This window comes from Pagrus major, chromosome 11 (assembly GCF_040436345.1).
Source record: "Pagrus major chromosome 11, Pma_NU_1.0".
In the NCBI taxonomy this organism is placed as follows: Eukaryota; Metazoa; Chordata; class Actinopteri; order Spariformes; family Sparidae; genus Pagrus; species Pagrus major.
This window is the reverse complement of record NC_133225.1, coordinates 8186278-8208992: the sequence shown is the minus strand read 5'-3', so window position 1 is coordinate 8208992 and position 22715 is coordinate 8186278. Positions and strand designations below refer to the sequence as shown.

General features: G+C 42.9%; 3 protein-coding genes across 6 annotated transcripts in view; 1 reads left to right on the top strand and 2 right to left on the bottom strand.

Moving 5' to 3' along the window:
- fryl (furry homolog, like) overlaps positions 1-15552 on the top strand; it is a 61002-nt gene extending 45450 nt beyond the window's left edge. For 3 of the 4 annotated variants that reach the window (XM_073476619.1, XM_073476618.1, XM_073476620.1), the window contains 10 exons: positions 485-685; positions 2755-2946; positions 4978-5396; positions 7502-7709; positions 7867-8016; positions 8217-8315; positions 9130-9198; positions 11239-11349; positions 12507-12700; positions 13577-15552. In XM_073476619.1, coding sequence (XP_073332720.1) covers positions 485-685; positions 2755-2946; positions 4978-5396; positions 7502-7709; positions 7867-8016; positions 8217-8315; positions 9130-9198; positions 11239-11349; positions 12507-12700; positions 13577-13817 — 1884 coding nt within the window. In that variant the 3' untranslated portion in view covers positions 13818-15552. The remainder of the gene's footprint in view (positions 1-484; positions 686-2754; positions 2947-4977; positions 5397-7501; positions 7710-7866; positions 8017-8216; positions 8316-9129; positions 9199-11238; positions 11350-12506; positions 12701-13576) is intronic. The other variant, XM_073476621.1, reaches the window with a different exon arrangement.
- Positions 15553-16739: 1187 nt separating this feature from the next.
- zar1 (zygote arrest 1) lies at positions 16740-19503 on the bottom strand. Its single transcript, XM_073476911.1, has 4 exons — positions 18793-19503; positions 17460-17552; positions 17159-17233; positions 16740-17075 (listed from the first exon to the last, which is right to left on the bottom strand). The coding sequence occupies exons 1-4, from the start codon at positions 19465-19467 to the stop codon at positions 16932-16934; spliced, it is 987 nt and encodes a 328-aa protein (XP_073333012.1). The 5' UTR covers positions 19468-19503; the 3' UTR covers positions 16740-16931.
- Positions 19504-20098: 595 nt separating this feature from the next.
- Positions 20099-22119, bottom strand: slc10a4 (solute carrier family 10 member 4). The gene is made up of 3 exons (XM_073477291.1): positions 21596-22119; positions 21159-21369; positions 20099-20620 (listed from the first exon to the last, which is right to left on the bottom strand). The coding sequence occupies exons 1-3, from the start codon at positions 22117-22119 to the stop codon at positions 20099-20101; spliced, it is 1257 nt and encodes a 418-aa protein (XP_073333392.1).
- Positions 22120-22715: the final 596 nt, after the last annotated feature.

Here is a 22715-nt window from a genome sequence, read left to right as displayed (position 1 = left end):
TTTGTTCCAGATTAACAACATCAATGTTTTGTTTGTCCAACTTGCGTCTTATTTGTCCTGACTGCTGTCGTTAGAAACATTTCTGTGTTTTGTAAATGTCTTAAGTCTACTAACATACGTATTCCTTCTCTTCTCTTGCCACAAGGAGTTGCAGGTAAGTCTTTGGGCCTGAAAGCTTTTTAGAGACTCCGTTCTCTGCAGTGCCCTGGTTTCGTTCTATGTTGTCACCAAATAAAGTGCTGTAGTGCTTTGATTTCAATTTGTGGCTATTGTGGTTGTGAACCCTTTAATTTTTTAATAGTTTTAGACCATTGTATCATCACCATCCCAAAATGAGAAAAATCATCTCACCCATGCATTCATGTCTTGTATTTTTTCCCCTTAAGTATGTGTTTGTCTTGTGCTTTGTATCCTTGTTTTGTAAAAATCTCCCCTAGCCTCTTCTGTCATGTGTCTCACTGCTGTTGTCTTGGTCGTCCTGCAGGGGGAGAGCATGGACAACTTCAACTGGGGGGTGCGTCGCCGCTCCCTGGAGAGTATGGACAAAGGGGACACGCCGTCTTTGCAGGAGTGCCAGTACACGGGCAGCACGCCGAGCCTCAACCTCACCAACCACGAGGACACGGACGAATCGTCTGAGGAGGAGGTACTGAGCGCTAGCCAGATTCTCACCCGCTCTGGCCTTGTAAGTCTCACTCTAGTCAGGGTCCCCCCTCCTCCACCTCCCTCAATCCACCCCACCATGCTCCTCACACAGCCTCCCGCTGGCATGGTGTGCGTGTGTGTGTGTGCGCGTACTGAGCTGGACCTGCTGCCAGTGTGGACAGGGGCTAGATGCTTGCTTCTTCGCTGGTGGTAGATTCCCCCCTTCAGCCTCAGCCCAGTCCCTCTACCTCTGACTGCTAGATTAATGCTATAGTCCCTCCTCATATTAGTTTTTTTTTTTAACCGGTAAGTACAGTTTAGGAAGCTTCAAATGATTTCTCAAGGTAAATCATTGATAATTGCTAGTTTCATTAGCAAGGAGAGAAGAGAACTTTTAGATTTTTTGTGAATATATAACATTTTTTAAATTAATCCAGAAGCATGTTCCTTTGCATTTGTTAACAGTGAGGCTGCTTCTCTCTAACTCTTCTTTGCTTTATTTCGCTTTGCAAGCAAGGGTCTTATCCAAAGCTGCCAATAATAATTCCATTAACATAAACACATTTCTTTACCTCTAATGGTTTCTTTCTCTCTTCTGCTCTTCTTGATCTTGGTAGTGCACGGTGAGAGAATGAGCTTTTGCCTATAGAAGATATTTGTCACCCAACAAGTGTTTGTAGTCATTCAGTATTACTCTGTACCACTAGAACAATGAGCATGCAGCATTTATGTGTATGCCTAAACATAATTTTAAAAGAGTGTAGTGTAATATATAATTAAAATGAATGATGTTGGCATGATGTTACTTTATGCCTGACGCATTTTTTTAAAGGCTGAATTTGTTGAATGGACTAAAATGACTAAACGTGCTCTGCTTGATACACAAACATGATAATGTTTTATTTTTACTGTTCAGATGCAAATAATAAGAAACACAAATCACCACTGTTAAAACCTTTTGATCCTGCAAATAGTGTTAAGACTTAGTAACGTGAGAGTGAATTTGGTACACAAGCATATAATGACCAAAGTGGCCCATTGATTCTAAACTTACTACCACACTGTATATTAGCATATTAAACCTGCATATCAATAACATATGTTGAACCTACATGTAAGGTCATATGAAGTGTCAACAATATGTAATGGGAAAACATGTCTGCAACACTTTCTATAAAGCCCTTGTCTATAATGCATTACAACACATCATGAACATACCATAACTCATCGTGACACCAGTGTCTATCATGTATTAAAAACATGCTTGGAATGTCTTATAGTGTGCCTGTACTTATATACAATGATCGTGTATTATGCATGCTTTATTACAATAATCATACAATATAAAGCATTTTATGATGACTCATAAGGTCAAGTATCAATGTTTAGTTGCTGCAGAATTTGTGTTTTTTGTCTGTATGTCAGAGTTTTCATTGGCCTGTTTGTGATCAGATAGCCTTATTGGCTACAAAAATGCAAATGACATGTTTAGATATTAATTCAAATTGTACTCAGTACTCAATTGTGATTTTAAAAGAAACTAAGTACCCAAAAATTGCCTAATTAAAGAAGTTTGAGTAGCTGTAATCCCTGTGTTATAGGCAGATGTGACTTATTACCAGTTTGTAATGTATTACGATAAGTGTTCTTATCGAACCTAAAGTGCTTTAAGTGAAGTGAAAAAAAGTCAATGCAAGAGCAGCACACAAAATGCTGTAAACTTAAATTTTTTAACAAGCATTAACATACATTATACTATAATGTGTATATAATGTCTATAATGTATGAGAGACATTGGTTTGAGAATGAGTTATGAAAATTGTTATGAATATTCATGAGTGCTTATATGGTAATACAACACTATAGGTGCATTATAATGCCTTATAAGTGTGTTCATAATGCATTCTAGACATGGGCTTTACAGAAAGTGTTACTAAAGTTTCCCATGTAAGAATTTGTAGAAGTTCTCTAACGTACTTTTGTCCAGTCTCTGTGTTGATATAGTGACAGCCATAGCCCTTAGCTGATGACATATAATACAATCTGTGTAGTGATTATACTGTGTATCGACAGAGATTCGTAACCAGTCCTTATGTGTTTCTTCTCCAGCTCAACAGTGACTCTGCTACAGACGATACCGCATCCAACCATGTGGACTCTTTGCAGCAGTCTCAAGAATCGTCCAGCAGCGCGCTGACCGAGGAGGCCACTGTCCTGCCTTCTCTGCCCTCCCTTCCTCGTATGGATAGCCCCGTTTTGGAGATGGCCCACTCAGACAGCGCCAGCAGCCAGCTGCCTGAGGTGCGATCAATCGGGAGCAGCAATAAATTGTGGTGCTCGGGTGCTTTCTAGCTTGCCTTTTTTTTCTTTCTGTTCAACCTTTGTCTGCTTCTGCTCTGCTTTTCTTTGTATCTGTCATTGAGACGAAGGATCAGCTACCTTCAGGGAGTTTTGGCTGGGGTAAAAATGCTGATACACATAAATGCTGAGACACATAACTGTGTCTACCTGCTCTAAGTTCAGCTGCTTCTGACTCCCTCTACCATCGCTTGCTCTGTTGCTTTGCTCTGGGTGTGGGTGCTGAAGGCTCGCCCTTGCTCCCTTTTAATACTGTATGTGGTTAATACCCCTGTGGTGGGGCTTGCTGGGATGTGGGGGCTTGCTTCCTCATGTGATTTTGGGAGAGATGAAAACAAGAGCTCACCTCAGGTTAGCTGTTACTGCTCATCTCCAATAACAAAGCAACTGACCCTTTCAACTAAAACCCTCCATTAAAAACTTGTGAAATGGACCCCAGCTGCTTTATCTTCGGCAGAAGCATGTGTGAGTATGAGTCCATTACACATGGTGTGTTAACTTAATGCAGTTCAGTTAAATCCAGTGGTGCTTTAACCAATGAAACACCTTCAGTTTGCTACCATATTAACATGCCATGTGATGAAAAGCTTTGCTACTACTGCTACTGACATTTATCACTTATACTAACAATGGTGAGTATGTTTTGTTGTTGCTTCATGTGCAGGGATTTTGCAGAATTTCACTCACATGGTCTCAGTCTTTTACCTTCAAACATAGCTCGTACGTATTTATTGTAAGTAGGCGGTCGTTCCACTTTCCAACTTTCCAAGAACTCGCTCTAGCCAACGGTCTCAATATCATCCCAAGGACATCTCCCCCATCACAGCCCCAGCTCTTAGTGTAATGAGCCCTAGATAAAACCATCAATACTCTTACTCATTCCCTCCAGGATGGCCACGACCACTTCTAAAAGCTTTCTGTAATATAGCTGCTGTCTCTGTGATGTACTGGCTGCCTGCCACACACGGCGTTCCCAATGCATTAGACTTTTAAATGCAAAATTAAAAAAACAAGACAAAAAAAACAAACAAGTGCTCTTAATTAGAGCTGTGCGTGCTTTACATCTACATGGTTACTTTGTGTGGAGATTCCTGTGTTTAGTGCTAATGTGATTAAATCTAAATATATTCAGTTGTGGGTTATAAAAACCGTAGCCTCACTTAGTGTATTTGCCCATCATTGATCACTGCTGTTTGGTGAATTTGTTACGTCGCTAACACAGTCTATCATTTATGTGTAGTTACGAGTGCAGGTCATAAATCAGTCCACACTGATGTAACGTGGGTCAGAGTGTGTACAGTAGATCTCATTCATCTGCTGTCCTGTTGTCTCTCACGACACTGCTGTTTTATTAGCAATGAGGTGGAGTTTTTAATGCTGTTTCAGTGATAGATTGATATTGGCTTCTGTTTCTTTAATTTCTCATGAGAGACGTACGCCTATAGAGTGACATGAAGAGCCATCTCCAAGGAGGTGAACATCGTAAAAAGCGCTGACTTGAACATCCCTCGTGTATGATCGAAGCTAATATATGTTCTTAAGTATAGGCTATAGAAGTCTTAATTCAGCCAATAAAAGAGGTTCAGCAGTGGATCTGTGTTCTCGATTTGATAAGTGCAGCAGTTGTCATGACAGTCAGGCAATCTAACTGTTGGAAAAAAGATAATTTTGATCTACAATGTGTTTTTATTAGAGCCCGACCGATACATCGATCAACTGATATACATTTCTTTTTCACGGAACATAATGCAGAAAGAAATGCTTGGTGTATGTTATGATTATAAAATTCACAGATGGGTCTACTGTTTCAGTGCACTGGTGTCATTTTGGACAACAAATTTAACCCGATGTGCAAAAAAAGGCTTTATATCAGACCATACTCCTACTCCTCATACAAGTATCGGTCGGGCTTTAGTGTTTGTGTGTTCATCTGCCACACTGCACCTGAGCGCCCCCCTCTGGCTTGTCTCGCAGGATGCTGTAAGCATGACTGCAGCGGACGAGCTGAGCAGCAGTGTGAGCGAGGACACGGGGTTTTGCAGCGCCCCCCCGCTGCCCTCTGACCCACAGGAACTGTGCGAGCTCCCGGATTTGCAGGACCCTCAGGATGCTCAGGAACCCCAGGAGACCCAGGACACTCAGGAAGACCTGGACCCTGCCCCCCCTCCCCCGCCGGCCATAGACACTCCACCGGGGTCCCTCTTTGAGGAGGAGCCCCAAACAGTCCTGCCTCTAGCTCTGCCCCTGGCCATGCCACCAGAGACGAAGCCAGAACCAGACCCGGACCCGGACAGCACCTGCTGCTCTATGTGGGAGGAAGATGTGACGCAGGCCCTGAAGGAGCTGGATGAGCGCTGTGAGGAGGAGGAGGCCGATTACTCTGGCATGTCCAGGTAAGTGGACTGTTAAAGAGTTTACAGAGAATCTGAAAATGTATGCCATGACCTGATTCTCCGATCAGTGATCTGTCACAACAATCTCATATCTGTAACCTAAACGACACATTCATCCTGGTCTCTGGGGGTTTTTTTAACACAAGATTTTACAACATTACTTTACAATTCAGATGTGAAGAAAAATAGTAAACATTTCCGACTCGCATATAACAGAGGTGCTAGAAAACCCTGCACTGTGATGTCACAGAGAATGTCAAAAAATGTTCAGCATTACATTTATTTTATGAAATACAGTATAATATTAGTGGTACTAAGCTTCAGGGAAAAAAGAAGTGGTGCTACATCACACAGCAAAGGCCACGTATTTAATGAGCTAGGCAGTTGTTTTGTCTGTCATTTAATAACTTGGCAGCAAGATGAGAGATCTGTTTCAGCTCAGCGAGTTCCCGATGGATTGTGATTGATTGATCATATTGTTTATTGGCTTTGTTATTACTGTAGCTGCAAAGATTAATCGGTTAATTGTCAACTTTTGGCAAATATTTTGATAATTGATTAATCAGTTTGAGGAATTTTAAGGAAAAAAGCTTATTGTATGTGAATATTTTCTGGTTTCTGAATATCTTTGACAAAATAAGACATATGAGGACGTCATCTTGGGCTTTGAGAATCGCTGATGTAATTACAGCAGATAAATTGACAATGAAAATAATTATTAGTTGCAGCTCCAGAGGTTACTAATCAGAGCAGCACGACGCAGTTTTTACAAGGCAACACTATCTCTGCTAATCATCTTTGTGAGTAAAACCCTCAATGGAACTGTTCATTTCAGAAAGCTATGTTTACACTTATGTGCTGCAGTACTGCTTATAGTTGGTCATTTTTAATCGAAGCTTTTACATGCTCATTTTCAATGTTTTTACTGTGATGAAAGGTCAAAAACAATAGTGTGCATATGGCTGCTTATGAAGATATATGGTTTACAGTACGTGGCTAAACTAGTTTCTGTGAAATGAAGACTTGGGTGTGATGGATAATTTATTCACTGGCGAGGCTCCCATGTGGGCTGGAACTATGAAGGAGGGCCAGAGTGGGCTGGCTCCAATCCACGTTTAAACATTCCCCCTTCAAGGTGGGCCAACACTGGCTGGAGGACGGCTGTAAAGTCAGGGTTTTAAACCACACTGAGACAGTATGAAGAAGCAATGCTGAACAAACATGCACGCACGCACGCAAAACACACACACACACACACACACACACACGCACACACACACTAGCATACATCACTCTACTGAAGGTCTTTCACTTAGCTAAGCCTTGCATGATTGATAGGCAGGTGTGTGAATGGGGTGTACTCCGAGTGATTGTCTGAAAACAGCAGGTCACTAAACAGTTTAGTGTTTCACTGCGTACAGTAAGAGGATTTATGTGAGTGGGAGAGAGCCGGATAAAAACAACTCAGCAACGCTCTACCTCTGTGAGGTTGGGAGCTGGCTCTGTTTTGCAGAAGTGCGCGTGTGTCTGTCTGTGTGTGTGTGTGTGTGAGTGTGTGTGTGTAGATGCCCAGCTCCTGTAGAGCTCTCTGCAGTCCTGTGTGGGATGGGAGTGCAGTGCGCTAGTGCTGTTAGCAGTTGCAGCACAGCCGAGCTACAGACGAGGGGAGAGAGTGAGGGGAAGAGAAGCGGTAGTTGGGGTGAGGATGAGGACAGAGACTGTGTCCGCTGCAGCGCTCGGCAGCGCAGGCTTCAGATACTTATATTCTGTCTGCTTCTTCAGGCTGTTTGGTCCGACAGGCCTGTGAGTATCTGTACGTGTGTGTGGAGGAGGGAGAGAGAGGGAGAGAGAGATGTTTGCAATATGCTAAAATGCTAATAGCTCATATGTTGTTGTTATGCTAGAGCACTGCAGCAGATTAGAGCCCTCAATATACTGCAGCAAAAACTGCAGCAAGGGAGGCAGAGATCCTGAGATGTGAGGTTGTTTACTTGCAGCGAGTGAGGCTGAGCATGCGTGTGTGTTTACATTTGTCCTTCAGTAAAGACTGAGGGGAGTGTAGAACATGTCGGATTGTAGCTTATTGGCCCCCGCGTGTGTTTCAGTCAAGATGAAGGTGACGCAGACTGCTTCCCAGAGATCCAGGCCTCTCCGCCCCCTTCGCCCTTCCTCTCTGCTATCCTGGCTGCATTCCAGCCTGTTGCCTATGACAATGAGGAGGATGCTTGGCGTTGCCATGTCAACCAGATGTTGTCAGATACAGATGGGTCCTCTGCTGTTTACACGTTCCACGTGTTCTCCCGACTCTTTCAGGTAAACACCTTCTCCTTTTTTTATATATATATATTTTTGCATTTCTGGTCGGCAGGGCTGCACTTTATCTGTTGCATCGACAATCTTGTTTACCAGTGAGCGTTCTCAGCAAGATATTATCTGTCCTTTTATGAATCCATGTCCTTGTTTATTACAGAGCATTCAGAGGAAATTTGGCTCCATCACACATTCATCTGTTCGCTTTCTCGGAGAAAGGCTCCAGCGAATGGGCAACCAGTTCCTCAGCTCCCTGGAGGTCATGACGTCTCGCTCGCAGTGCCCCACTGTGCTGCTGGATGCAGAGACGGTGAGGCCGTTCTGCATGTTTGTTTACTGACAGAGCTAAAATAAAAATGTGTTTAACATGTACTTATTTTGCAAAAATAGTGCTGCATGTTCCTTAATGTGTATATGTGTCCTGCTGTAGATATTTTTGTGTCATGTACTGTGTATGTACTGGCTGGTGTTGTGGGTTAATGTATGTGGTGTCCTGTCTTGCTGTTGTAGCTGGTCTCTTGTGGACTGTTGGAGACTCTGAAGTTTAGTGTGCTGGAGTTGCAGGAACACCTGGACACCTACAACGCAAAGAGAGAAGCAGCAGAGCTTGTAAGTCATCACATATCTTCCACACTCATGTATCTACTTTTCTATTCTCTTTGAACCTTTTTCCATCGGGATTGGTTGCCTCACATCCTCCAGGAGTCTTAAGACTGCCACAACTGCAGTTTAAATTGCTGTGTCAGGAGATATGTTTGTGTGACTCTGAGGAGCTGTCTCATAATGGCTTCTCATCTAAAGAGAGGAAGCTTGTTTAAATTGCCCTCTGTCCCTATGCCATGGCACCGTGGACGGCCAAAAGGACATGGAGACGAATAGCTGATGCTCTACAAGATAAGCCCCAGTCTGTCCCATCAGTTCTGGATATGAGTAGATTTAGCTGCCCTTAGTGTCTGCATCACTACTGACATCCCCCGCTGAGGGGATAAATATAACTCTCAACGCTCCTAAATCAGTTAGAGAAGGCCAGGCAGGAGAAGCTGTGAGGAGGGTGGGAGGAGGCACCATGGGGGGAGGGGAATGAAGACGAGAGATGAGATTGCAGAGGGTTCTGGGATGCAGGGGCGCTAATTGAATGAGACGGCAATGGTCCCTGGAGGGCCAGATACTATCCCGTGCTCTGGAACAGGCCTTCTTTAATTCGCTAAGTACAACACACTTATTAAATCTCCTCCCTGACCAACCTTTATTATATACGCACACAAATGTAGATGCAGACGTCCAAAGGAGAAATACTTTTTTTTTTTTAAAAAGCTCTTGTATTGCCTCTGTTACTAATCTTTCCTCCCCTAATCCTGTATCCTGTTTTTTTTTTAATCTCCCGTCTTGTCTATCACCCTCTCCTGTTCTCCCAACCCTGTAGTGGCTGGAGAACTGCAGGAAAACATTTGGGGACAAAGACAGCAGTCAACGACCCAACACTCATGCACAGGTAGGAATGAACACTAGTTTGTTTGATGGCTGCGAGGGTGTTTTGTAATAAGTGTTGATCAATATAACTTTTAGGAATCTGGTCGGAAACTGTTTAAAGAATGACAGTGAATGGATAATTTTTTTTAACCGCTTTTCACTTCAGTTTTACCTAACACAGGTGAAAACATGTTGAAAACATGGCATGTTTCTTGTCTGTTAGAGTAAACATATCTGCTGTGTAAATATCATGACCTGTGTTCACCCTTGTGGAAATAATCAGAAACCAAGTGGGAGACATTGATATTTAATATCTTTTGGTTTCATGATGATGCCCCCTAGCTTTGCATTTATTCTTCAGAATACCATTAAGTGTCTGTCTGAAAAACTTGTTTCCATACAGCCAGTTAAATGCTTACAATTTAAACCACATTTGCATAAATAAAATAAAAACATATTTATATTTATAAATAATATTTTATATTTATATATTTATATATATGTATATATATATATATATATATATATATATATATATATATATATACATATATATATTACCACCCTATCATATGCAGAGCAGAACTGAACAGAACGTGACTTCAGTTGAACTTTAAAAGGACAGTCTTGTTTGATCTTTCTTATACAGCAAGTCTTATACAACTCACTCATACCATATTAAATATCTTAATGTCTATGTCTGTATTTTAGGAGTTAATTAAGTCAAGGAGAATGAAAAGGGATGACAATTTCATAAAGGTTTTCTTCTATTAAATTGCGTGGAATCTTTGCATGGTCTCTCACTCAACGTCCTAGATTCGTTGACATTTTAGACTTAGCTCGAGTTTCCTGCACAGATCTGTGGTCGTCATGCTCACAGCTTCCTTCAGTGTTTTCCACCCACAGACATGCTGTCTCAGGTTAAAACTGATGTGCTGTGCGACACATTCTCTCCTTCCTCCTCCTGTAAGCTCTGTCACATCTTTTCTCTCCCTCATCATACACGCTGTTATTCAGCCTCTCAGAGAGTGAAGGTTTCTGTTACCGCTGAAGTGAGCTCGTATTGTTTGGGCCCTAAGGGATGATGATAAAGCACTGCTCCTTGCCCGTCAGGTCACTGTGTCTCTGCTGCCATGTTAAAGCTCACTAATTCTTGGTCTTTCTCTCCTTCTGTTTTGTTTGTTGTTTTTTTGTGTGACCTGCTCACCTTCTTGCTTAGCAAATGGAAAATCTAGCAGTAAGTGGTTCTCCTATTATAGCCTCTCAATAATCATGACATCTGGACCAAACACTGATCATCTCATCTCTCTCTGTACATGCCTGCGCTGTTGACAACCACAGGCTGTGCTCTGCCACCACCCCTACCCACCTCTGTATCTCTGTCTCTGCCCTGATCGGTCATGTAACCCAGCTCAACTCTCTTATCCACCCAATCATCATTTACCGTTATCCTGTATTGCAATATATGTTTTTTTTTTTCTGTTGCTACATCCAGCCTGGATAATCAGCGTCTTAACCGCTTTGTACTGCACTTTGATTCTGTCTGCAGATAGATGAAGAAGTGTATTCAGCAAAGACTTACTGATGATTTCAGAGGGAGTGCCTGTGTTGGTAGAGGATGGGTGGAGAGATAATATTGTTGCCAGGACAAGATTACTTTCATTTTGCATGTGTATTATTCCCATATCTGTTCAAATTACCATTTTATTCTCCGTCCATGTCTTCCTGGATTAGGGTCTTAACTTTCAGTAATCACGCACTTCTTTGGGTCGTTCAACCAGTCAGTGGTACTGGTCCCAGTGGCCCGTAGGGAGCATCACAGGAGGTGGTGATGGATAGTTTTCTAATTGAGACCTCATGACTAATTCTACTAGTGGTAGACTCACCTCTGGCCCACACCGGATGACTCTTTGCTCTCGGCCATGTTAACCCTTTCATTTACCACGTCTCGTCTCTAACCCAGGATACCCATCCGTCTAATCATATGATCATCAGAGTCATTTCAGTGCAGGATGTAGTGTTAACCTGGTGCATGACTCTCTGTATGTTTCTGTCTCTGTAGGAGCTGGAGTTATGTCGCAGGCTCTATAAGTTGCACTTTCAGCTGCTGCTGCTCTTCCAGGCCTACTGTAAGCTCATCAGCAGGGTGGACACCATCAAGAGAGAGGCAGAGGTGAGATGAACACCACGCTGGATTCATTGCTGACTTTAGGTTTCTGATATGCATTCAGATTAGAGGTGTCATGATTTTGATCCTAAATCAAAAATCGATCAAGATGAGCTTTCAATTTCAATCAGCAGTATCAAAAGCAGGATCTGAGATTCTCCCAGTGTTTTTTTTCCTTCTACCACCGCCAACTTTCACACATCTGAAGGAAACAGATTTGGAGAAGTTGGGTTTATTTTCTTGTTCAGAGACCCGTTATTAATTTGTTTGAGCAGAGGGTTTACTTTGGACAGATTTGAGCAACTGAACATTGAAACAAACCAGATTTCTATCTTTTGTTGTTTATTGTTGAATCACTGAGGGGTGGTATCTTTTGTTGAACTCTGGACGCTTCATTTTTAGTAAATATTATTTGAACCTTTTAACTCTAACCTGCAAAAAGCCACCAAGATAAAGTCAAGCTGTTGTTGTAAAATACACCTGTCTTTTTAGAAAACAATTTAAATATACGGAGTCTAACAGTGGCAGTGCTGGAAAAAAAATGTTTAAATTTAAACGTGACCTTTAAATTGAAAGTCAAATCGAATCCTGGGTTTGGTGAATCTTGACACCCCTAATAAAAATCATAAATCATGTCTGAGATGCATTTTACATTTAGTGAGTTTGTTTGCCTCAGAAAGGCACTGTGACACAGTGGCAGCTTACATCTGTTCCATCTCTATTGTCAGAGAGTCGGGAACAAACAAATTGCATTACATTTTATCATTCTACAAGCGCCCTGTTCCCATAGATTGTTGTCTCTCTGTCTCTTTTCCATAGTTGTTTGTCATACTTTGTTTTTTTTTACATTAAAATGATACTGTACAAAAAGTAGCAGTAAATTATTTTGTGAAATACATACATTGGTTCTTCCAACGACAGAAGGGTTAAAGCAGTCTTTGCCTTAATGTGGTCTGCAGTCGATCCCTCTCTGTGCTGCATCTTGGTGGAGCTTTAATTAGATTAAAGTAATGAAATTAAATAATTTCTCATACTGTATAGAGCGACGGAGCACGCTATGCCACTCAATAATTAGCTGGGAGGTTTATTCTGCTGACCTCCCCGTGTGCTGTGATGTGCAGTTGTGCTGTGATATTAATCGTTCTTATGTCTCTGTTTCCAAGGTGACCAACATGTCTGAAGAACTCACTATCTTAGAGAGCTGTTTGAAGGAGGCAGAAACAGGAAATGATGGTCCAGAGGATGTGTGTATGTCAGACACTGCACAGACCAACACCGAGACGGCTATCCAATCTCTGATTGAAACTCTGAGAGCCAGAGACTTCAGCTCTGCCATCACACAGGTCAAAGTCTTTAGGTAAGATGGACGTTATATTTGAACAGCACGGACACAAAACAGTGACTTTAAGCGCTAATAATCGATTGAATAAGCTGACTAAAAAAACTCAGACAATTTGCTAAGTCATGCTGCCAGAAACTTCTTTATTTGCAACAGTATGTCACCAGGCTCGTTCATTATCAGCTGCTGTCGATTACCCACTGTAGCTAATGTAACTAATAACATTGGCAAAATAAAGACAAAAATGGTACTTAGTTTGACCTTCTGTCCATTTCAGTCACAATACTACTACTACAATAAAGTCTGATGCAGTTTATTGATAAACTGCTGGTTAAATACCAGACAAGACAGGTATAAAACAAAGCACCCAGTGTGCATGAACAGAACAAAAATGCTTCAAACACAATGAAAACAAAAAGAAAAAGGTTGAAATGTGTTCTTTATGATAATAATAATAAACTTTATTTATATAGCATCTAACAAAACAGTTACAAAGAGCTTAATAACAGAATAAATAACAGGTTAAAACAGGAATAAAATAGGTTAAAAGACACAAAAACTAAACACAGAGCGTAAAACAGAATGTTATAAAACAATAAATCAATGAAATGCAATTTTTAAAAAGTGGGTTTTCAGATGTGATTTAAAAGAAGAGACTGAGTTTGCCGTCATGATCTCCTCACAGAGGTCTTTCCAAAGTCTCGGAGCCCAGACTGTAAAGGCTCCATCACCTTTGTGCATTAATCTGGACCACAGAATAACCAGGAATAACAGGAAGGGACACACAGTTAGGTCTGTTAGATAACTTCCAGCTTCAGCTGGGTATGAAGGAGGAGATTCCAGATGTTTGTTTGAAACAAGCGGTCTAATCATACCCCTGTCCTTTATCTACAGGTCTTTGTGGCCCAACGATATCTTTGGCAACGAGACAGACAACGCAGTCCAGACCCTTCTGCACATCTACTTTCGTCACCAGACGTTGGGCCAGACGGGCTGCTTGGCGGTAGTGGGTCCCAGCAGGGACCTGTCTCAGGCGAGCACCCGCCTCATGGAGCTCAACCTGCAGATCCGTGAGGCTCTGAGTCAGGCGCAGGCCTGTCAGCCCCTCACCACCATGGTCAGCACTGGACTGTGAACCCATGGTACTGCAGGCTGTAAGCCTGGACTAGACTGGACAAAAAATACCCCCCCACCCCCCCATGCTCTACACAGACCTCACCTCAGCTGTAGAGAGAGGGTAGACAGTGAGGGGCTTCAGAGGAGGACGAGAGAGACTCCACCTATAAAGGGCTAAAGGATGTGTGGGAATAACTGTGACTCTTAATATATATTATTACATGTATGAATGCTTAAAGCTAACATCTTTTCCCAGACTAAGCCAACTTGCAAAATTCAGTTGCAATAAGTCATGTGGTGGTGTGCCTGCGAGAGAATAAGAGAGGACGCAGTGGGATGATAACTTTTTTCTTTTTTTTTTCCTTTTTTTTTTTTGTTTTCTCTTTGCTGGATCTGACCTGACCGGTGGTCTCATTGAGCCCTGGGCTGGAAGATGGTGTTATTGAAGCATGTTAAGACAGTCCAGAGGGAGGTGTCGTGTGTGTGAGGAAATACACCATCAAGATTCATAAGCAAAACACAGAAAAATCTTGTTTAAAAAAAGTTTTCAAAAGCATGCTTGAAAGAGAAAAAGCACTGCAAGAATATTTTTTTGAGAAATGTATTTTTTATTAGAGCTAACATCCTAGGTTGTAAATGTTAGGATATTTAACATGTAATGTAACCCTGTGGGAGACGTTTGCCTTCAGGGAGTGTAAAAAGAGAAATATATCTGTTTATTGATCTGCTTTGAGAGGAGAGTCCCCTTCAACAGGTCTTCACGCAAAACTCACTCTTTAACCAAATAAGTAGCTGCCTTTAGAGACTCTCGACTGTGTGATATATATTGGATATTCTGGTATACGCTCACACACAAAATGCATATAATTGCACACAGGTGCAGACTGGCTACAACTCATTATGGAAACATAACTTATTTTACTCTGTATATATTTTAGAAAATGTATAGTGTAAAACCAGTATTTTTCCCTTGTACTTTTGTGTAATGCACTGTTCATCCGAATAGGATGTATGTATAAAGCTAATGTGATGAGAGAAAGCCAAGACCAGACCTGAGTCATTAATGATCCGCTCCACCTTCGTCATCCAATCACACAAACTTCCCAAACTTCCCAAAGGCTGCCTTGGTGGTTGGCCGTGGTCTTGCAAAGGGGGTCGGGGCTCATTTGGGGACAAGCCCACCTGTCTGCCTTTCTGATGGTGTGGGCATGGGAGATCTGATGCAGCCTCCACCTCCTGTTGGACCACGCCGATCCAGCCAAGCCATATGCATTCCTTCTCTCCACTGTGATCTTTTCGTTAGCACGTCACCCCAGCATAGGCGCCGCTTGAAGCCTCATGAAGGGGAGACCAAAGGTTTGTGTTCGTCCACGTAGGTTGATCACGTCGCAAAGCAGCGTCATCCTCGGCTACATTTGGCTGCTGTTTTCAGAGGGGAAATGGCCGTCATTGAAGCTGCGCTGTGCTTTCAGAATGGCCCTACTTGCTGCTGTGACTGCAGGACATAAACCGTTTATCTGAATGCTTTCTGGAAATCTTGTCATGGCACATTGTAACAGTCACTGTACTCATTCCTCAGAGAGCTTTTTTTTTTCCTGCTTGTCTGGTACATTTGAATGCTGTTCTTAATTATTTAATGAATATATTATTTACCTGGAAGATGTTTTAATGTAGAGGTGCATTATACATTTTTTTTTTCTTGTTCACTCACATACCAGCCTTCTCTCTGGATAAATAAAAACCTAATCATTCAATATGAGCTTTTGTCTTGTGTTTCAATCATGTTTCCATGATTTTCATCCCGGGTCCACTGATGTTTTTTTTTTTTCAGGGCAGAGTACTGCACTTGAGTATTTCCATTTTCTGCTACTTTGTTTCAGCCCCTTTTACATTTACTCATTAAACTTAAGTGCCATTTACTTTGCAGGCTCAGATCGTTCAGTACATGTGATGGCAACCAATCAGTGTCGTGGGTGGGACATTGAGTGGGACCACAGAGAGGTGACGACAGACAGAATAATGCTGCATCAGAGCCAAAGTATTGAATTTTTAAATTAAAGTATTTTATCAGCAATTGGACACAAAAGAAAAAAAACAATCAGAAAAATGTTGAATATCGGGCTGATTATTCGTCTATCCCTAATTTTAATAACTTGATTATTTAGGTTCTTTATTATTCAAGTTTGGACATATTTGGAGTAAAACTAGCAGTTCTAGAAAAGGTAGGCTGCGACCCAAATTGCCAGCAGTGTAAGCAACTAAATACATCTACTGAAATTACTGTAATTAAGTCATTTTTGGGGATACTTGGGAGTCTAATTTTACTTGTACTCTCACCATGTAATCTAGTTACTTTTCAAATGCTGAGTACAATTTGAATCAATATCTGAACTTTCATCTGCAACTAATACTGTACAGTGAACAGTGTCTGAGAGGAATACTTTGTACTTTTACTTATTTTAATACCAGTAGTTTTACTTGTAATTGAGTAATATTTCAGTAATGTAACTAACTTTCAGTACAAATTTCCAGTACTCTTTCCACCACTGCAAATAGCATACATCTTTTACTTTTGGTATGTACAGCAGCTGCCCTTAGAGTACATACTGTTGTATGCAGACAATTGGGGAAATGCATTATAACGTTGCATCTTGACCCTCTTTCTTATACATTCGTCACAGTCTAATATTTATAAGCAGTTCTCACTTCAGCCTCACTCCTCCAGATGAAGCTAGTTCCAACCTCACCGACTTTTTACATCTACTATTAATCCTCAACTAAAGGAGACGTTACTGAGTTTAGTGGGGCTACATCTTACACGTTCGTTAAGACTTCAAGTTGAAGCATTGACGCAATATATCAGCTGCCTTTTCTCCATTTCCACTGCTAACAAGACCTCCGTAGACGTTGGTTTGAGTGAAAAAAAATGTTCAGTACGCAGTGCAAGGTAACCATTTATTACATTGTCAAGTGTGTGATGCTTACCATTAATTTCATCAACGCAAAACAGGCATGAAACTAAGATTTGAAACAAATATGTATTGCATCTGCAAATACAGTGGCGTAGGGTTGAAGATGTCCCCACAGGACATGTACCGATGTGTTACAGGGCAGAGTTCAGTGGAGAGGTCTCCTAGACGATGTATTTGAAGCTGAACGTGCTCTCGCAGGACAGCCGCTTGCCTTTGCATCTGCCGCACAAGTCCTGTCTGTGGGGCCGCTTGGGGTCAACGTGGCGTTGTGTTACTGCGCAGGAACAACGTGCTTTGTTGCACGTCTAGGAAGAAGAGGGGCTTAGGTTTAGTCATGACACATGAGGGTTTGTTATTTTACAAAAGTAAGTTTAAAAAAAGGGCTTACGTGACATGTGATGTCTTCAACACGGTATGGGTTGAACTCCTTTTGGCATTTCCTACAGTACTGTTTGAAGTAAACCTGCAACACAGCATATTTCAATTAGGGCAGGTCTAAAACATTATGTAAAGGGGCATTCAAATTCTGGCCACCAATGAAATACTATTTTACAGCAGGACCCCATAAAATTTACCGTTGTAATCGTCCAGGTTTCGGATAAAGTAGCAGTTAACGCTTCATATTTATTGACCCCTGATTTATTGCAGTTCTTGGGGTTGCCTTACACACACAAAAATAAAGATCTCACCTTGTTGGTGCCCTGAACGCACCAAACGTAGGCGCTCTCCCATCGCAGATTGCATTCTCTGCAGTGATAATATCCGTACTTCTGCTCCAGAAACTGGTGGAATAAAGGGAAGTCAGTAAGTCTGTTCAACATTATGCCTCAATATTAACTGGATCCTATTAGGTTTCTTTGTGGTCCTCACATCAGGTTTGCAGACTTTAGCCAGATGTTGAAATATTTGGCTGATCATCAAGTTAGTTGAAACCTGGGGTGAATTTCCCCAAAGCATCTTGACTGGAATGTAGTATATCAAAAAGAGGTGACAAATTACTGGAGTTGGTGGTGAATTAGCGAGACATGGTTTTAAAGACATTATCTAAATAAGATTTAAAGAGTTCATTTTATGCCAGGTTTTATATCCAAATCATGTGTCTGCTCAAATCCCAGTAAATTCTCCATAACTCCTGAGTCCAGGAGCTTTTTTGTTTTCACTGTGGCGCAGCCTCAGGAACAATGATCATCATGAGAAGTGATTTCCAAGTTAAAGAAAACATGTTATTGTAGGATCATCGTATAAACTCCACTTTAGGATGATTTAAGCTTATTATTTACTTAATACTGATGAGGAAATGATTGTTTCGAAACAGGAAGTACAGTTTGACAGTTGAAAATAACCCCTCATCTTTCTGGGGGACTTTTCAGTAGTTTGTTTTATCTTGTGACTTAATTTCGAGTAGCGCTCCCTTTCCTATCACTTAACAAGAAATGACGGTGAAATGACAAATACAAGTTCAAGTATTGTGCTGATTATTAATTTGTCTCTTTACATGCAAAAAAACCCCTTTTTTCTTCCTGTATTAATTTCTTTGATGACTCATATCAAACTCAAATGTGGTTTGTGATGACTAACCCGACCTATGTATTAACACACACAACTGTGAGCTTAGCTTGTGTTAGCTTAGCTTGTGTTAGCTTAGCTAGGCAAACTGGCAGCAAACTGTCTACATTTCCAAAAAAGTCATTTTTATTCGTTTTAAATTACAAAAAAAAAAAATTTCAGCTTGTGAAAATGTGGATAAGAAGCCATGTTGCCATTGGCCACTAAACATTATGACAGTTAGCATAATTAGCCTAGAGGCTAACATTGCCACTGGTTTACAACTTACTTTGGAAGAAAACAATTTTTAATACCAAAAAACAAACGTAATTTATCACAAAATTATCATCTTAACAATTAAACAACTATGTTGTGTGTAATTTAGCAGCAAATGGTCAGATAAGCCAACCTTTGACCAACTCTCCTCCATCTTGGAGTTAGGGAGGGACCCCTTTGAGCGCGTGATGGATATCTCACCTGGAAACGCACGCGCGCCCTGCCCTTTAACCCCTCGGTCTCCGGTTCGTTGTTTTCACTCGTCACCTGCTGCTTGAACTTTGTTTTTTTGCGTTTGTCTGGGACCTTCGCGGTCTTTCCCTCCTCACCAGCCCGGTTTTCGTCGCTCTTCGTCCCGGGCGGCTCTCCGGGCGGCTCTCCGGCCTGCGCCTCCTCACCACAGGAGGCTTCCTCATTGTTGTTCTCGTCGACCAGGAAGGAGGTGACGCTTCTGTAGGCGATGGGTGAGTACACGGCGAGGGTGCGGGGGTACCGCACACCGCCGGCCGCTTTGGGGCTGCCGGGCGTCGCGGGCTCCTGCCTCCCTTTGCGCCAGAAGTCCCCCTTCAGGGCCTGGAGGCTCCGCGGGCCGAGGGAGCACTGCGCCGAGGCGTCTCTCTTCGGGTTCACCTGCACCGCCACGTCTTTAGTGTTGGCCTTCCGGAGCCTCGGGGTGAGCTTTGGATTGATTTGAGACAAGATGGACTTGAGCTGGGCGCGCTGGTGGTTGTTGAAGGCCTCCGCTGTGTCGCCATAGTGGGAGAGGTAACTTTTATATTTCCAGCCCGAGTCTTTAGACCGGGGGTATCTGCCCGCGTAGGGGCCGTAAGATGAATAGAAATAGCTGTCGACTGGCTCGTCACCATACGTCGCCATTGTGTTCAACCAACCCAGGTGAGTAGGTGTAGCTATTTAAACAGATTGGAAACCACCAGCTCTCCATTAGGCCTGATTATAACCAGGTGTGGCTTCCTGGTCTCTTCTCAGACACAGCAGGCACGTGACGAAGAGGTTCAAGCTTTAGTTTGGTTTCTATACACATTTTATTCTCTTGATACACTTGTTTATAATATACACATATTGTACATTTTGTTCAGACACTGAATTGGCACTGCAATGAATAACTGTTGGTCACATGTCTCTCTTACACACACACACGCACACGCACACACATACACACACAGGTTTAAAGCGCTGTTCATTTGTCAAACTGAAGCTGTGTGATGTACTGATTAATGTCACGTTCACAGATCGAGGTTAAGCTGATGAAAAGTGCTTTACAGGTAACACAGCAATGAATTAAAACATGATGAGGTGTTTCATCCCATATAGACATGAAGTGAATGAAGAAGCTTATGACATAAAGCACCTTTCTTTTTCTTTTTTTTTTCAGCAGTCAGGTCAGTGATAAACATTCTGATTTCCCTGCATAGTCCTCCCTGATCTCCAGGTTTTTCTTTATGAGTGATGAATCCACCTGCAGGTCTTATTCTGCTCCCTTTACATACTAAACAGGAGTTGGATCAGGGGGACAGGGGTCCAACATGATGGTGTTTGGGTCACTCACTGTCACGGCACCATAGGACGTGTCAAAGTCCTCATCATCGTGAAACCGCTGATATGTTATGTCCTCACCATCCGCCATGGGGTCAGGTTTGTGCAGGACTTTCTTCCTGTACATCTTGTAGGCCAGGATGAAAATGCCAGCCTCGGCTGCTTGGAACAGGGCGTACAGCAGAGGGAACATGTACATCCCTCCCATCAGCTGAGGGGGGAAGGCCAGCTTCAGGATGGCGGTGCACAGCTGCACGTTCTGGCATCCTGTCTCCAAGGAGACAGACCTGCGGCTGCTGGGAGGCAGGTCAAAGAGCACGGCCAGGCCGTAGCCTGCAGCATAGCCGCACAGAGGCATGAGGATGGCCACCACGTAGACAGAGGGCGGGATGGTGGACAGGAGCTCCGGCCCCAGCATTGCTCCGGTGAGGATGAACAGCATGACGAGGGTGACCAGCAGAGACCACAGAGAGGCCTGGAAGACACAATATGTCAGGATGAGGGATGTTTTCTGTACATATGCCAGATTTTCTAATAGAGGGCACCTGGGGGAGGGATTAGGAATCTTTCTTGCTTTTCCTGAGGCATCTCCTACTTTTGTCCTGTTAAAGAACTAAAGGTCTATAAAGGTGAAGAGTGTCATGTTGTCAAGATTGCACATTCTGAGTAAAACAAGGGATTTTAAGTCATTAATTAAAGTTGTCTTGACTATAAAAACATGACTACAGTCCCCATCATGGCATCTCTGCTGCCTAACGTTACAGGCTATTGTAACTGATGTGGCCCTCCGTCACGTAAGGCTTTTATCAGATTGGGAGGGAGGGGCTCCTCCTGACACACTGCCGCTGATGTCACTGTTCCTGCGGTCAGCAGCGATGAAAGGCAAGGGAAATTACGCAGTGCGCTTTTTGCGCAAAGGGGCACTTTCATCGAAAGTACTCTCGGTCTAAATGACCCAAACATTTAATTATTTAAATGATTCAACTTATTTAGTAACTTTGCTCTCAAATTACCTTTAAAACAATGTCGGCCACGCGCGTGTAGCGGTACCTCAGCATCACTCCTAAACCGATGGGGATGAGGGTGCTGCACAGGGTCAGGATGATGGCCCCGAAGGGCATGAGGTTGACCACAGGTGTGTTGATCCAGGCGCGGCTGTAGATCCACAGACACAGCGGCATCAGCACGAGCGCCAGCAGAGTGGAGGATATGGTCATGACGATGCTGTGGAGAGGAGAGGAGAGGGTTGTATCACAGCTGACGGTGTTTGGCAAAATATCTTACTGACTTTGAGGATGGATTTAGAACTATAAATTCATGCGTAAAGTTTACCAAAGCCCCGTTATCTCTGTGCGTAATTTGCTGACTAATACGCGCAAAACATAGTTTTAACCTTTTGAAACATTTTTACAGCTTCCCTTTATTACTGACTAAATGTGAGTACATGTACCTCAGATTCATCTCCCCGTGCACCAGCAGAGACATGATGTTTGATAAGTTTCCTCCCGGGCAGCAGCCACAGAGGAGGACAGCCATCGCTGCCACATCATCCAGAGAGAAGGCTAAAGCCAACAGAAAGGCCACCAAGGGCATGATAACAAACTGACACACCAGTGCCAGCAGCACCCCGATGGGTCGGCGGATATGTTCTCCGAGCTGACTGACATCCACCGTGCAGCCCAGCCCCAGCATGGTGAAGCACAGAACAAGTCCCACAAACACATTGATTCCGTGACTGAGCGGGGAATCCCAGAAGGCGGGCATCAGGTGAGGGGATTCCGTCGGCGGAGCGGCCATAAACTCAGCAACACCGACAGTCCTGAATCTGCTGCCTTCAAGGAAGATGGCACTACTGAATCCAGCAATGACACTGTCCTCCGGGGAATCCACAACTTGTTTCAAAGTGTCCGACATTACAAAGTCTATCAAGCCAGCGTTTTGTGCTTCGCCACCCAACAGGCTGGAGTTCTCCATGGCGCAACAGGAGAGGAGAGGCTCGCCACAGTCGGTGCTCGTGCGTAAAATGATTCCCCTAGCGGCGCACTGTCACTAAAGTGCAGAGGATCCAGTGGTCGGAGGATGTGATGGTGCCATGGCACTGATAGTCTTAAAGCGACTCACCGAGTCTGACTGGTGCCACGGATTGGCTCCCAGATAGACGCACATAGCCGGAGGGAGTCTGCACACGGACTTCAGCTTCACTGAGGGTGGATGAGCCAATCAATAACGCCCAGGCTGCTCTTTTATACTGCGCTCCGATCCGAATAAGGAGAAAGGTCTTCAAAATATCAATCTAATTATTACATATTGACCGTTTTCCATTTGGAAAATGACACCCAGTCCAAAACGGGCTGTTCTGTCTTTGATTTTCTGTAGAATTATAAAAGCCGTTATCTAGACACGTGAGGCTGTAGTGAAGACAGCTGTTTGTCGAGGTTGAGTAAGCACAGCCCACATGAATGAACATTGTGCTGATCTTTATACTAGTGCAGCAAACTGTGAAAATCTGCCCGTCCGTTTCTTTTGTTGGAGCTACCGTTTCCTTCACCAAGTGTGCGCATTACGCAGAA

Bases quoted from the DNA above. Each gene is read 5' to 3' on its own strand.
- slc10a4 (XM_073477291.1), bottom strand. From the start codon at position 22,119: ATGGAGAACTCCAGCCTGTTGGGTGGCGAAGCACAAAACGCTGGCTTG. The intron at 21,370-21,595 runs GTACATGTACTC...TCCTCTCCACAG, and splicing joins CACGGGGAGATGAATCTGAG to CATCGTCATGACCATATCCT. The intron at 20,621-21,158 runs GTAATTTGAGAG...TGTGTCTTCCAG, and splicing joins TGGCCGACATTGTTTTAAAG to GCCTCTCTGTGGTCTCTGCT.
- zar1 (XM_073476911.1), bottom strand. From the start codon at position 19,467: ATGGCGACGTATGGTGACGAGCCAGTCGACAGCTATTTCTATTCATCT. The intron at 17,553-18,792 runs GTGAGATATCCA...TTATTCCACCAG, and splicing joins GGGCGCGCGTGCGTTTCCAG to TTTCTGGAGCAGAAGTACGG. The intron at 17,076-17,158 runs GTAAGCCCTTTT...TCTTCTTCCTAG, and splicing joins TTGAAGACATCACATGTCAC to ACGTGCAACAAAGCACGTTG.